This window comes from Misgurnus anguillicaudatus, chromosome 5 (assembly GCF_027580225.2).
Source record: "Misgurnus anguillicaudatus chromosome 5, ASM2758022v2, whole genome shotgun sequence".
Lineage (NCBI taxonomy): Eukaryota > Metazoa > Chordata > Actinopteri > Cypriniformes > Cobitidae > Misgurnus > Misgurnus anguillicaudatus.
The window spans coordinates 29,139,611-29,153,889 of NC_073341.2; the positions used below are offsets into that span (position 1 = coordinate 29,139,611).

At 38.5% G+C, this 14,279-nt stretch overlaps 1 protein-coding gene across 1 annotated transcript in view; it reads left to right on the forward strand.

The window, feature by feature from the left end:
* The window catches only part of adamts10 (ADAM metallopeptidase with thrombospondin type 1 motif, 10), a 64,705-nt gene extending 52,643 nt beyond the window's left edge, over positions 1–12,062 (forward strand). Inside the window, exons 18-25 of the mRNA XM_073867938.1 lie at positions 1,447–1,527; positions 1,958–2,121; positions 3,926–4,052; positions 4,401–4,530; positions 4,869–5,073; positions 5,150–5,326; positions 5,687–5,846; positions 6,773–12,062. Coding sequence (XP_073724039.1) covers positions 1,447–1,527; positions 1,958–2,121; positions 3,926–4,052; positions 4,401–4,530; positions 4,869–5,073; positions 5,150–5,326; positions 5,687–5,846; positions 6,773–6,882 — 1,154 coding nt within the window. The 3' untranslated portion in view covers positions 6,883–12,062. The remainder of the gene's footprint in view (positions 1–1,446; positions 1,528–1,957; positions 2,122–3,925; positions 4,053–4,400; positions 4,531–4,868; positions 5,074–5,149; positions 5,327–5,686; positions 5,847–6,772) is intronic.
* The last annotated feature ends 2,217 nt before the right edge of the window (positions 12,063–14,279 follow it).

Genomic DNA, 14,279 nt, shown 5'->3' on the forward strand with positions numbered 1-14,279 from the left:
TGATATATTTTATTAAGTCAGTGCATGGTGTTTTCAGTTAAGACAGCTCAAAAAGCATTTTAGTCTAGATTTGAACCCAGTACAGAAAAACCAAGTAATGTGTTAAAATGACACCTAATGTGTTAAATAGCATAACACACAAGTGTAAAAAATGTGTATGGGAGTGAGGCTCAATGTTTTATTAACTTGTTTCATAGTCTTCACCATAGATATGTATAAAGGCTAGATGTCTCGCCCGCGCTGCTGGCCAATTGAGTGGAACGTCCGCATTTGGCGGCCATCTTGCCGCGGGCAGTTCGCTCACTCGTAGCATTTAATTTTAATGGTACAGGTACTTTTAAATGACCATAACTTGCTTAATTTTTACTAGATTTTCAAACGGCTTGGTTTGTTATAAACGTCAAAGATGTACCTATGACACTGCATACTTACTTATACTAAAAAGCTTTGTTAAAGCATTCAGAATTATAGCCACCTCAATAACGCCTGTAAGAAACCAAACCGTCTGAAAATTGGCAAAAAATTGAGCAAGTTATGGTAACTTAAAAGTACCTGCACCATTAAACTCAATGCTACGAGTGAGCGAGCTGCCTGTAGTAAGATGGCCGCCAAGTGATGATGTTAGAGACTCCGCCGTAACACATCTAGCCTTTATACATATCTATGGTCTTCACCACATGGCCTCAGTTAACAACTGGGGCTGCGTCCGTACTTCCATACTATATAGTAGGCAAAAAGCAGTAGGCGAGGCGAGTAGTATGTGGAATTCATTGTATCATCAAAAAACAGTAGGCGAAAAGTACCCGGATGACCTACTACTGCCAGCAAGATCCCGAAGTGTTCATTTGATTGACACTTGCTATCCTGTGATCCCGGGAAAGGAGTTATCCAACGAAGACGACGACAGAGGCGCGTTGTTTTATTCAAAAATGCCCGAAAGTGGTAACATGGCTCTATTCAAATGCAAATCCAATTTTAAACAACTGTCCCTTGTGGTTAAATTGCGTTTATTTAATGTCATTCCACTTTACGACTAACGTGATGTATCAACATGGCGGATGAAGTACATCCGAAATTATTAATATTCATACTATAAAGTCCTACTGCTATAGCAGTAGATGAGTAAGTACTTCAGTACCTAATGTCACAGTATGCGATTTCGGACGCAGCCATAGTGTCTGTCAGTGACAGAACTGGGTTGAAATAAGTTTAGCTCTTCTTTTTTTACCTTCTGGTCAGACTCTGGAGTTGTTTTCAAGCCTGTGGTTGAATCTGGCCTTAAACACAATCTGTGTTGGGCAGCAGATTCGAGGGATGTTGCCCAGGAATTCAGTCAGAATTTTAAACCTCTGCATATCCAATCACAGTCAGTCATCCTCATTGAAACATCACTTCATGCATTGTTCCACTGCTGTGAATACATTTTGTGTATGTACCCTCTATTAGGTTATGAAGAGGTGGTCAGGATTCCGAAAGGATCTGTGTTTATACACATCCAGGAGCTCAACATTTCTCTCAATTATTTGGGTAAGGATTTTTCATAGTTTGGACTCAATAATGAGGCCCTTATGGGAAGCAGAACAAATACAGTTTTTGGGTTAGTTGGAGGATTCTTTAGAGGGCTCTCCTGCTGTAGTGCAAGCAGAGAGCTTTGATGATATTTAACTTGAATTAAGTATCTGGCAGAATATATGTTGAAATGTAAAAAATGCAATGTATACACTTTTATCCAAAACAACTTGCACTGCATTACAGTAAATTTGATCACTATCTGTGTTCCCTATGAAACCAATGACCTTTTGTGCTACTTATGCAATGCTTTACCGTTTGAGCTAATTTAAATAGATGGCTATTTAGTAATGGCTTACAGGTTTGTTAAAATTACTTGGGCTGTTCACATTTAAACCTGTTTAAAAAGTGTGGAAAGTTGCATTAACCATTTCTGTGACCACTGCAGTGTTGAAGAGCAAATGGGATCAGTATTTTATTAACGGCAAGCTGACCATCGATACACCACGACTCTTTGATATCGCAGGAACCACCTTTCACTACCGCCGACCCACCAATGAACCAGAGACTTTGGAAGCACTTGGCCCCACAAACATGACCTTGATTGTTATGGTAAGGATACTGTAGCTTCAAGATGCTGGGTGGTCTGTATATTTGTGCACTGCCTTATTTGTGGTACAGATCATTTAGAATTTGGATAGCTGCCGCGAATTTTGCTTTGGGGGAAACTGTTTAAGAACAGCCATTATTTTGCATTCCTTAGCTTTAAATGCCTTAAAATAGCAAATAGCTGGACTTTGAAATTCTGTGGGGCTGATATACACAGAAAGACTAAGAATTTGTATTGGTATAAGCTTAGTGCCCTATAAAAAAAATTTAAGTTTTATTTTTTCCTAAATTCAGTTTTATTTTTTTCTCAAATTCCGTTTTTTTTCTGAATTCTGTTTTTTTTTCAGATTTCATTTTGTTCTGTTCATTTTCTGGATTCTGTAAATTAATGAATTAAATTAACTCTTTCCCCACCAGTGATTTTTTTTTTAAAGTTGCCAGCCAACACCAGCATTTTTCATGATTTTACAAAAGTTTAGTGTCCTATAAAAAAATGTAAGTTTTATTTTTCCCTAAATTCCATTTTTATTTTTTCTCAAATTCCATTTCATTTTTTTCTCAAATTCTTTTTTTTTTTCGTTTTATTTTTCTGAATTCTGATTTATTTTTCATAATTTTTTTTTCAGATTTCATTTTGATCTGTTCATTTTTCTGGATTCTGTAAATTAATGAATTAAATTAACTCTTTCCCCGCCAGAGTTTTTTTAAAGTTGCCAGCCAGCGGTGGCATTTTTCATGATTTTCTCAAAAGTTTAATGCCTTCCAGAATATGTTGCTCTTAAAATATATAAACATACAATATATCAAATAAAAAAGAACAGACCCTCTGCTTTCATCCAAAAAAAAAAAAACGTTTTAACCTACCTTCATTAGTTCTCTTTTTATCACTTCTCAATATGGGTAGGTTTCTTCAAAACACCAAATTTAAGCCATTATTTTTGCATTCCTTAGCTTTAAATGCCTTAAATTAGCAAATAGCTGGACTTCTGTGGGGTTGATATACACAGAAAGATTTAGAATTGTTATAAGCGTAGTGTCCTAATAAAAAAAATTAAGTTTTATTTTCCCTAAATTCTGTTTTATTTTTTCTCAAATTCCTTTTCATTTTTTCTCAAATTCCCTTTTTTCTGAATTCTGTTTTTTTAATTTTACATTTTTTTATTTCATTTTGTTCTGTTAATTTTTCTGGATTCTGTAAATTAATGATTTAAATTAACTCTTTCCCCACCAGCGGGTATTTTTTTTTAGTTGCCAGCCAGCGCCAGCATTTATCATGATTTTCACATAAGTTTAATGCCTTCCAGAAAATGTTCTTCTTAAAATATATAAACATACAATATATCAAATGAAAGAACAGAAGCTCTGCTTAAAAACAAACATAGATAGTTGACGGTGCTGTGACCGTGTTGCGTCCCCAAAAGTAAAATGTTTCCACAAAAAAATTGTCAAATTACGTGAAATTCCGCACTATAGAGCAAATTCCGATTTCATGTTTTGATTCCGTGATTCCATGCGTGTTTTCTATGACGGTGCTGTGACCGTGTTGTGTCCCCAAAAGTAAAATGTTTCCACACAAAACTTGTCAAATTACGTGAAATTCCGCACTTTAGAGCAAATTCCGATTTCATGTTTTGATTCCGTGATTCCGTGCGTGTTTTCTGGGCCCTATACGCTCTATAAAACTGTTTTATACCACTTTTCATTGCATTGACTTGACATTTAAAAATGCTTAATTGAATGTTTTACATCATTTGATGGATAGTTTTTTCCTCCATGTACAGTTTATTCCTGCTTCTGTATGTTGCAGGTGTTGGTCCGTGAAGAAAATCCTGGCATCCATTACCGTTTTAACCCACCGGTCAATAGAGATCCACTGAGCGGTTACACCTGGCATTATACATCCTGGTCTCGTTGTTCTGCGCTGTGTGCAGGAGGTAAAAATGTACTGCTTTGTCTGATCACAGATTCACACACAGTTCACAAAAACTAAAACTAAAAAGCATTTTAAAAGCCTGGGAATTAAACGGTTGCATGCACTGTATATATACCAAGATCACCACTGATGATGTTGTTAGCTCTGATGTCACTTCCTGTCCTTTCATTTAGTTTCCCTTTATTCTTGCTTTAATGCCTTTTGATCTAATGACCCAAATCCATGTCGCTGATAAGAAACTATTAGCTGTGAAACAGAACTCATTTGTTTTGGAGAAGTAAGCTTTGCTTCCTACATAGACTGCTTGCATTCTAGGCACCAATCTAGTGACTGCTCTTCTCTGTCACAGGGGTTCAAGTCCAGCAGGTGGTGTGCAAGAAACAAGCTGATCTCTCTGTTGTTTACAACCACTTCTGTGATAAGAAAAATAAGCCCAAAGACAAGAAAAGGATGTGCAACTTGGAGCCCTGCCCTCCAGCGTGGGTGTTCTTGTATATATGCCTTTGTGTATGTATGTGTGGGGATACGATCACAAAAGTGCAGTGCAAAACTGTGAGGAGTTTAATTGAAAAATGTACTTATTATTCCCACTTTTAATGAAATCTCGCATTTCAGCTGGCATGGTCACCAAACGTTTATGTTTACCTTACTCCAGCAGCATTTCAGAAGCATCCAACTTTCCACTATTGCATACAATAGTGAAGTATCAGACTTTTGAACCCCGCTGTACATGCCCAAAGCGTTGTGTAGCATTTTCTGTATATCTGATAATAATACGGTGACATCACCAGTTCCTGACGATCTGTGTGTCTTTCAGGTGGAGAACGGGGGAGTGGTCAGAATGCAGCAGAAGCTGTAATGGAGGAGTGCGGACGCGGGAGGTCCTGTGTGAGAGGAAAATCTCGGCCATAGAAGCAAAAGTCCTGGATGACTCTGCTTGTGCCGTCCCACGTCCTTCCATCACAGAACCGTGCCATAACCACTCCTGCCCACCGGAGTGGCATGCGCTGAATTGGTCTGAGGTAGATGAACGCTACCTAAAAAGTCTCTGTCTATCTTTTTTTTTCTTTCTAAATTTGTCTTTCTCTCATTTTACAGTGTACCCCTAACTGTGGTCCAGGTTACCGTTATAGGGTGGTTTTGTGTAAGAGTGGAGATAACGGAGAAACACTGCCTGAGTCAGAGTGCCCAAAACAAAGCCGCCCTACCACAAGGGTGCGCTGTAACATACAACGCTGCCCCCCACCTCAGTGGGTTATGGGATCCTGGGGAGAGGTGAGATCATAGAGTCTGTGATGTACTTAATATTGACATTTGTGTTATAGTTCAAGAAATATTAGATTTGAGGTGTTGTGAATGATGAGAGTCATGTGACCCTGTCTGTGAAATCCAGGCTAAAGTGTCATCATCTGATTTCACTTTTATTTCAAACATTGACTTGGCCTTACTCAATATTCAGGTTATAAAGTTATATGTTCTTTACATTATGTAGGGTGATTTTATATATACATTTATTTTCACAGACGTCACAGGGTTCCACGATCACTTTTTAAACTTTTCCTGGTTTCTTTCAAATATGTTTGAGTAGAGCCCATGTTCTGCCATGCGTGTTTGATGCATGTCTTTGCATCGCAGTGCTCGGCTAAGTGCGGGATGGGTCAGGAAATGCGATCAGTGCAGTGTTTGACACACACCGGTCAGCCGTCCAATGAATGCCCGGAGTCGCATCGGCCAGCATACATGCAGCAGTGCAAGAGCAAGTGTGAATACAGTGGACCTACGGATAACCCTGAAGGTTAGAGGTTAAAGGTCAAATCCTGACATCTATGATGATTCATGTTTTATCTGTCCTATATGATGTTATCGATGTTTACATGTTTACATTTACAAATTAGCTAAATGCTCACAAGGATCAGGGTTCCCACGGGTCCTTGAAATCCTTGAAAGTTTGTGAATCTGGGGGGTGGACTTCAAGGCCCTGGGAAGTTTTTTAAAATATACATACATAGATACAAGTCATTGAAAGTACTTGAATCTATTTTATGCAATGAAGTGTTCTGGAAAAAAATCATATTATTCCCTGTGTGTAGTGTGGGATAATATCATAAAAATTCAACACGTGCTAAACTGTTCGCTTTAAATGCTTATATCTTCTGTATGCGAATGTTGATTCATACCAAAATGCTTTTTTGCATAGTTGTGGTTGACACATGAAAGCGTCTTGGGTTACGTATGTAACTGTTGTTCCCTCAGAAGGGAACGAGACGCTGCGTCTCCCTTGCCATACTTCCTGCGTCCCTGTAACGCCGTCTTTGGCAATATTTCAAGATTTCCTGGATCCCACGTCACCCTGTCTTTGTCGTTAAGCCTCACCATTGGTTGAATTTGATATACACATTCAGGCGCACTTACCCCTGGAGGCGTCCCCAAAGTGTCACTGCAGTGACACAGCATGAGTTCCCTCAAAAGGGAACTGTAACAACAATGTATCTTAAAAGGTAACATGATGTAACCTTGCTCTCACTTGAAATGTGTCCCCACATTTAGTCATTGAATTTAAGGGTATTGGACCTGAAAAGTCCTTGAAAGGTCCTTGAATTTAAAGTTAACTAAGGTGTGGGAACCCTGAACGATTTAACTAGGAACTGTTTAATTAGGATGCGTATTGCATCTCTTTGTACTACACGTAACTGATTCCCATATTTTTTCTGTGTTCTGAAGAGTGTAAAGATGTGAACACAGTGGCATACTGCCCCCTGGTGCTCAGGTTCAAGTTTTGCAGCCGCCCGTACTTCAGACAGATGTGCTGCAAAACCTGCCAGGGACACTGACCCAACTCTCTCCGTCTCTGTCTTTTTCTCTCTTGTGCTCACTTGGACCTCCCCATTCCTCCTTTCTTCTTGCATGGCCAAACCGCCCATGCTCAGCATTTCACTGGAGGAGTGCTGTTAACCACTGGCAGACTGACATCATTGTAGGAGAGTGGGGAAGAAATGAGAGAGAGAGAAAGAGAGAGTCTGTGCTGCTCTGTCTCTCCTCCCATTCCAGCTGCTTTGGCCCTGCTACTGTGAATACCAGTCTGCCTAAAGATTTGCCAGTATTTGCCAGTATGCTCTTAACATGGTGCTTTTACCCATCACCTGAAGGTTTTAGTTGACTTTGTCACACCTTTGCTGATAGTTCTCAAGAAGCAATAGTTCAGGATTGTAATGTGATACAAGAACTCATTCCATATCTTTTTTCTTAAGGGCCATTCACACTGACTGTGATTTGCAACATGGCAACCAATAGTTGTTTTTGATGGGAGAAGACGTAAAGTGACACAAACTATTTTTCCTGCACTGTTTTCGACAGGGTCCACAGTAAACAAAAATAGATTTTTATATATAAAGATCATAGAAAAACAAGGGGTGCCCTAAAATTATGCCAAAACAGTGTTTTTTTACATTGCGATAACTTTGCTGACCTGCAGCATGTGTAGTCCGATTACCGAATAAATTACTGTTGTGGCTAAAGAATTTAGCAAAGATTAGCAAAAAAATTCACAGAATTTATATATGGCACAGATTTAAATAAAGTCTTGTTTAGTGTTATACAGCTATATATTATAGTCAAGAACACCTGCTAGCAACTAACAGTATATGTTGCTAGTGTTTTCAAAATATGTGTTTGTTGCGTCATGTGAACCATGTGAATCACGTGTTTTGTCAAAATAAGTGCCTGCTGCACACGTGTCAAAACCGTTTATGATAAAAGAGACGCTCACGTTCACAAAATACAGGCAAGACACTCCCTTAACAGTAAACTCTGATCACACATGAGATTATGCCAGAATGCGCACATAGGTTTACTCGACGCGCCGAACACATATTTAGAAATTACGAACCACACACATGACGGGCTACATACAGTAAGGAAAATAAGTATTTGAACACCCTGTTATTTTGCAAGTTCTCCCACTTGGAAATCGTGGAGGGGTCTGGGGTTGTCGTCGTGGGTGCGTGTCCACTGTGAGAGACATAGTCTAGAAAAAAATCCAGAAATCACAATGTATGATTTTTTTACTATTTATTTGTATGATACAGCTGCAAATAAGTATTTGAACACCTGAGAAAGTCAATGTTAATATTTGGTACCCTTTGTTTGAGGTCAAATGTTTCCTGTAGTGTTTCACCAGGTTTGCACACAGTGCAGGAGGGATTTTGGCCCACTCCTCCACACAGATCTTCTCTAGATCAGTCAGGTTTCTGACCTGTCGCTGAGAAACACGGAGTTTGAGCTCCCTTCAAAGATTCTCTATTGGGTTTAGGTCTAGAGACTGGCTAGGCCACGCAGAACCTTGATATGCTTCTTACAGAGCCACTCCTTGGTTATCCTGGCTGTGTGCTTCTGGTCATTGTCATGTTGGAAGACCCAACCTTGACCCATCTTCAATGCTCTAACTGAGGGAAGGAGGTTGTTCATACTCTCTTTAATACAGTAAAGTCTACCTGTCCCATGTGCAGAGAAACACCCCAAAAGCATGATGGTGGTGTTCTTGGGATGGTACCCATCATTCTTCTTTCTCCAAACAGGTTTAGTGGAATTATGACCAAAAAGTTCTATTTTGGTCTTATCTGACCACATGACTTTCTCCCATGACTTCTCTGGATCATCCAAATGGTCATTGGTAAACTTAGGATGGGCCTGGACATGTGCTGGTTTAAGCAGGGGAACCTTCCGTGCCATGCATGATTTCAAACCATGACGTCTTAGTGTATTACCAACAGTAACCTTGGAAACGGTGGTCCCAGCTCTTTTCAGGTCATTGACCAGCTCCTTCTGTGTAGTTCTGGGCTGATTTCTCACCTTTCTTAGGATCATTGAGACCCCACAAGGTGAGATCTTGCATGGAGCCCCAGTCCGAGGGAGATTGACAGTCATGTTTAGCATTTTCTAATGATTGCTCCCACACTGGACCTTTTTTCACCAAGCTGCTTGGCAGTTTCCCCAAAGCCCTTTTCCAGCCTTGTGGAAGTGTACAATTTTGTCTCTAGTGTCTTTAGACAGCTCTTTGGTCTTGGCCATGTTAGTAGTTGGATTCTTACTGATTGTATTGGGTGGACAGGTGTCTTTATGCAGCTAACGACCTCAAACAGGTGCATGTAATGTAGGATAATAAATGGAGTGGAGGTGGACATTTAAAAGGCAGACTAACAGGTTTTTCAGGGTCAGAATTCTAGTTTTCATATACTTATTTGCAGCTGTATCATACAAATAAATAGTTTTAAAGGGTCATATATTGTGATTTTTTTTGGATTATGTCTATTACGGTGGACGTGCACCTGCGATGACGGTTTCGGGCCCCTCCATGATTTCTAGGTGGGAGAACTTGCAAAATATGACTATTTGAGGTGTCAGTAGCTACGTTTACATGCAACCAAACAATCTGTTTGTAATCGTATTGATGGCTCAAAAAGCCTTCATGTAAACACTCTAATCACCCTAATCAATATCGATCGGATACAAATTTTGAAAGGGGTGGTGTAGTGTAGTTTGATCTGTGATCAGATCATCAGGAGAAATGTACGCATGTAAACGCATGAATCGTAGTATTTGCTCAATCGGATGCAAAAATACCTGTGCTCAAGTTCACGTCTTATATTTACCTCACATTTACGTATCACATGATTCTCGTCACAGAGACATGCAATGGCAATATGGTAATAAGGTAATATGGTTACGCGCTGTACATTCTGCAACGTTCATGTGTAGCCTTACATTAGGCTACATAAAACAATAAAATAGCGTTTTACCTTTCGAAAATTGTGTTTTCATTGCCTATGACTAAAATTTCTTAAGAACAACTTTCCCAAACTCAGCTTTGACTTTTATCCAGAGATAAAGCGTTAACTTGATGATAGATGCTGTGCGTGGCGTTGCCAAGTCCTCTGCTTTTTTCCGAGTTTAGATTTGGGATACTGTTTAAACTTTTTTCACCTGTTTTTTTTTTTGCGGGTTAAAGATAAAAGGATTTTGTTGATTAGTTATTGGTATTTTGGCTGTGAATAGTCATTGGAATGCTTTTGGGCTAGTTTTAAATGTCCATTGGGATGGTTTTGATACGCAAATCTGGCAACCCTGGCTGTGCACTTGCGCAGACGTTCGGATTATATAGAATGCACATGTAAGATGTAAACGAACATTTTAATCAGATTGCAATGTTTAGGGTGCATGTAAACTGTATTGTCGTAACCTTTTATCGGATTAAATTCAGTCGGATTGACAACATTTTGTGCATGTAAACATAGCCACTGTGAACAGCCCTTTCGATCACTCAGATCTCATAAGCTCTCATTCGGCTGTGTGATTGGTGCTAAGATACTGTATCTTTATATCTAATGACCTCGGGGCTGTTTGAAGATGCGGTGCCATTATCTTGACTTCCGGACCTGTAATCTAATCAAACATAAGTGTTAAAAGTTAGAAAGTTAAAGGTGCATTGCGTAACTTTTAGGAGGATCTCTTGACAAATATGCAATATAATATACATAACAATATTATCAGTGGTGTATAAAGACCTTAAAAAATGAACTGTATTGTTTTTATTATCTTAGAATGAGTCGTTTTTTATCTACATACACCACTGGTCTCTATATTTTGCGCCGTCATGTTACTACAGTAGCCCTAAACGGTTATAAACGGTCTATGAACTGTTTTATAGAGCGCGTTTTGTCACTCATTACGTTGTCTCAGACGATGACATATTTGTCCTTTGGCGGCTATACTATGCGTTTCGAAAGGGGAGGAGTGAGCTGTGGACTGAGCCGTTGGTTGCAATTCACAGTCTCACCACTAGATGCCACTAAAATCTACACAGTGGACCTTTATGTTTGTCAGTCAAACCTGGAACAGTGAATGCAAAATTCAGCAGAGCAATTGCCGAATCATGTTCTTATTCATAATTTTTCACCATCTTTCTTCATTCGACTCTCTGTCAATGCAAAAACGTATAGTTCATAAACTCTGTCCGAAGGTCACTGACAGCATAGCAGATTGATGACCTTCCAGTTTATGTGTTGCTCCTGTTGTGTTAGCATCCCTTATCCTAAACTATAACCTAAAAAAAATCATGTGATTCAAGTGATGTGTAGTTGCTTTTTAACAAACTTAATTTTTAATTCTTGACTAAAAGTGGTCATATGGCTTCATAAAGGATTCATCATGACAGCATTTCCTTTTTGGGTGATACTGGTACATGAATGAATCTGTAATATTATGTTTGGTATGTTGTGTATATTTATAATAATAATAATAATTATTATACCTAACCTAAGTTTCAACCCACAATTTCCTGCTTTACAAATTCTTTCAGCCTACATTAATTTCTCTTTTAATTATTATATGCGCAAGTTCTCTATAGTTTAAAAAAAGCCAAATAGAAAAAATTTAAATCAAGAGAATAAATAGTTTATAGGTTGAATTTGTCACTAATCCTCTTTATCTAAATGTGCTAGCCATTGTTAGCAAAACCTTCTGACAGTCCTGGATCCTGGCTACATTTGTTCAGTATTTGATTAAAAGAGTGGATTTTAAAGAGAGATGGCCTTCATTTAAGACTCTTTGGTGGCCAATTTGTGGTGCTACAGTACGGTGCTATATTTTTATTTGTCATAATCTCGAAATGTATGTTTTTTTATTGTAGGAATCGTTTTGCTTAAAGTAATACATTTGCTAAGAAGAAAATATAAAAGCAAGATTAAGTTTGTCTGCAGAGGTGCTAAATACATAATCAAATCTTGGTACATTTATTTCAGTATGTGAAAGATGAAAATGTTTAGCTCTTTTCATTTTTTGTCTGTTCCTCCATTTGCAGAAACTGTAGATTTACTTTGGAAAATGCAGTCACGTTGTTTTATGTTAATTTTCACATGCTATTCAATAACATGCTGTACTGTCTGATATAGTTGATGTCTAGTAGACGAGTTGAAAGGAATTTGAAATGGTGAAGTAAAAGTTGCATTGTGTATAATTAGCATCCTGTGTCATTTTTTTCACACCTTATTTTTTATGCATTAAATTTCAAATGTGTAACATATTTGTAAGTTCCACCATTTTGTCACGAAAATGGTGATGGGTATAGAGACGGTTAACCCAAAATGAAACACTCTGTCAACACTTAGGCCTGTTTACCCTTATGTTGTTCCAAACCACGATGACTAAACTCAAGATGATTTTAATGTCAATTTTAGTCAATTTGAATTGTAATAATTAAGTAAACTATTCTTGTTGTGTATGATTTGACAGTAACAGTGCGTTTCCAATACTGTCCTCATTTTGGGTCATGTAAGTACATTTATTTTATCGTGGGCCTCCGAAAATAATGTTTTAAACCTAATTCCATTTCCTCTTTTAACAGCGGTCTGCAAACTTAACACTTTATTGGCACCATCTACCACCAAGTCTCAGCCTTTTATTGTTGTTATAAACTGAATGATTATTGCATACCTGTCTGTTATTGTGGTGACATCTCCACGCCCCTAAACAAGACATAGCACAAAGCGAAACGTGATTGGTTGCTTTACATGTCATATGGTCTCTTGGATGGTCCTTACAAAACAATTCAGCAAATGTTTATGACAGCCATAAATATAACTTGCCAATTTTTCAAAGCGATTGGCTGTCGCCCAATGTTTTTGACTTTGTGTTTGCATTAAAGGCGGGGTGCATGATTTTTGAAAAACACTTTGGAAAAGGGAGTCAGGCCGACTACCAAAACACACTTGTAGCCAATCAGTAGTAAGGGGCGTGTCTACTAACCAACATCGTTGCCTGGGTTGCGTATGTGCGGGGCGGGTCTATCAAAAGAAGGTCCAGATTATATTGGGGTAGGGGAGTGTTTGTTTAGGTGATATCAAATGTCATTGGCTTTCAGAGATCATGCACCCCGCCTTTAAAGGGACAGTTCACCTTAAAATGAAAATTCTGTCATCATTTACTCATCCTCATGTTGTTGTAAACCTGTATGAATTTCTTTTTTCTGATGAACACAAAAGAAGATATTGAGAAATGATGCTTAACACACAGCAGATTGTGACCATTGACCTCCATAGTAGGAATAAAAAAATTGAATTTAATGCGTACCATCAACTGTGTGCTTACCATCATTTGTCAAAATATTTTCTTCATCATTTATCACAATACTTCCAAAATATTTTTTCCCTACTATGAAAGTCAATGGTCACTATCTGCTGTGTGTTTACCATCATTTCTCAAAATATCTTCTTTTGTGTGCATAAAAAAAAAGAAATTCATACAGGTTTAGAACAACATGAGGATGAGTAAATGATTACAGAATTTTCATTTTAAGGTGAACTATCCCTTTAAAGGCGGGGTGCATGATCTCTGAAACCAATGTTGACATTTGAAATCACCTAAACAAACACGCCCCTACCTCAATATAATCTGGACCTTTTTTTGATAAACCCGCCCCACACATACGCAACCAAGGCAATGATGTCGGTTAGTAGACACGCCCCTTACTGCTGATTGGCTACAAGTGTGTTTTGGTAGTCGTATCGACTCCCTTTTCCAAAGTGTTTTTCAAAAATCATGCACCCTGGCTTTAACGCAAACACCAAGTCAAAAACACTCATCGAGAAGTGCCCAACGTTTTGGCCGCTCTTCGATGCTCCCAGAACCTTCTCTGCTTTCAGTCCCACAATGCACCACTCGACCGTAAAGCTCTATATCAAGGGGTCTCCAACCTTTTTGTGAGCAAGTGCTACCACAATGGATAAAACAATCTGGAGGGCTTAAAACTTTTTTGTTTTACTTGTTGATTTTAGTTTAGTTTACTTTTTTGTATGTTCTATCATTCTTTAAAATGTTTACATGCATAAAAGAAGCCAAGCTAATATAAAAGATATGCAAGTAAGGAATAATTGACGACGGGCCGTTGAATTATAAGAAAATAATGCACACCCAAGGTGGTAATGCGGCACGACGTGTTGCGGACCGGAGTCAATTATTCCGCTTATACCACGGTTATCACAAACATTGGTCTGGTGCCTATTTTTAAGACATTTTAAAGGTTAGGCGTGCAGTTATTGAAAAATAATCAACACCCATGGAACATTTCTCAGCCAATCAGAATGCAGCATTCAATAGGTCGGTGGTATAATAAATAAATATGACACATTCTATTAATAGAATGTGCTTTGGCGGGCACCACACAGACTCTGTGCGG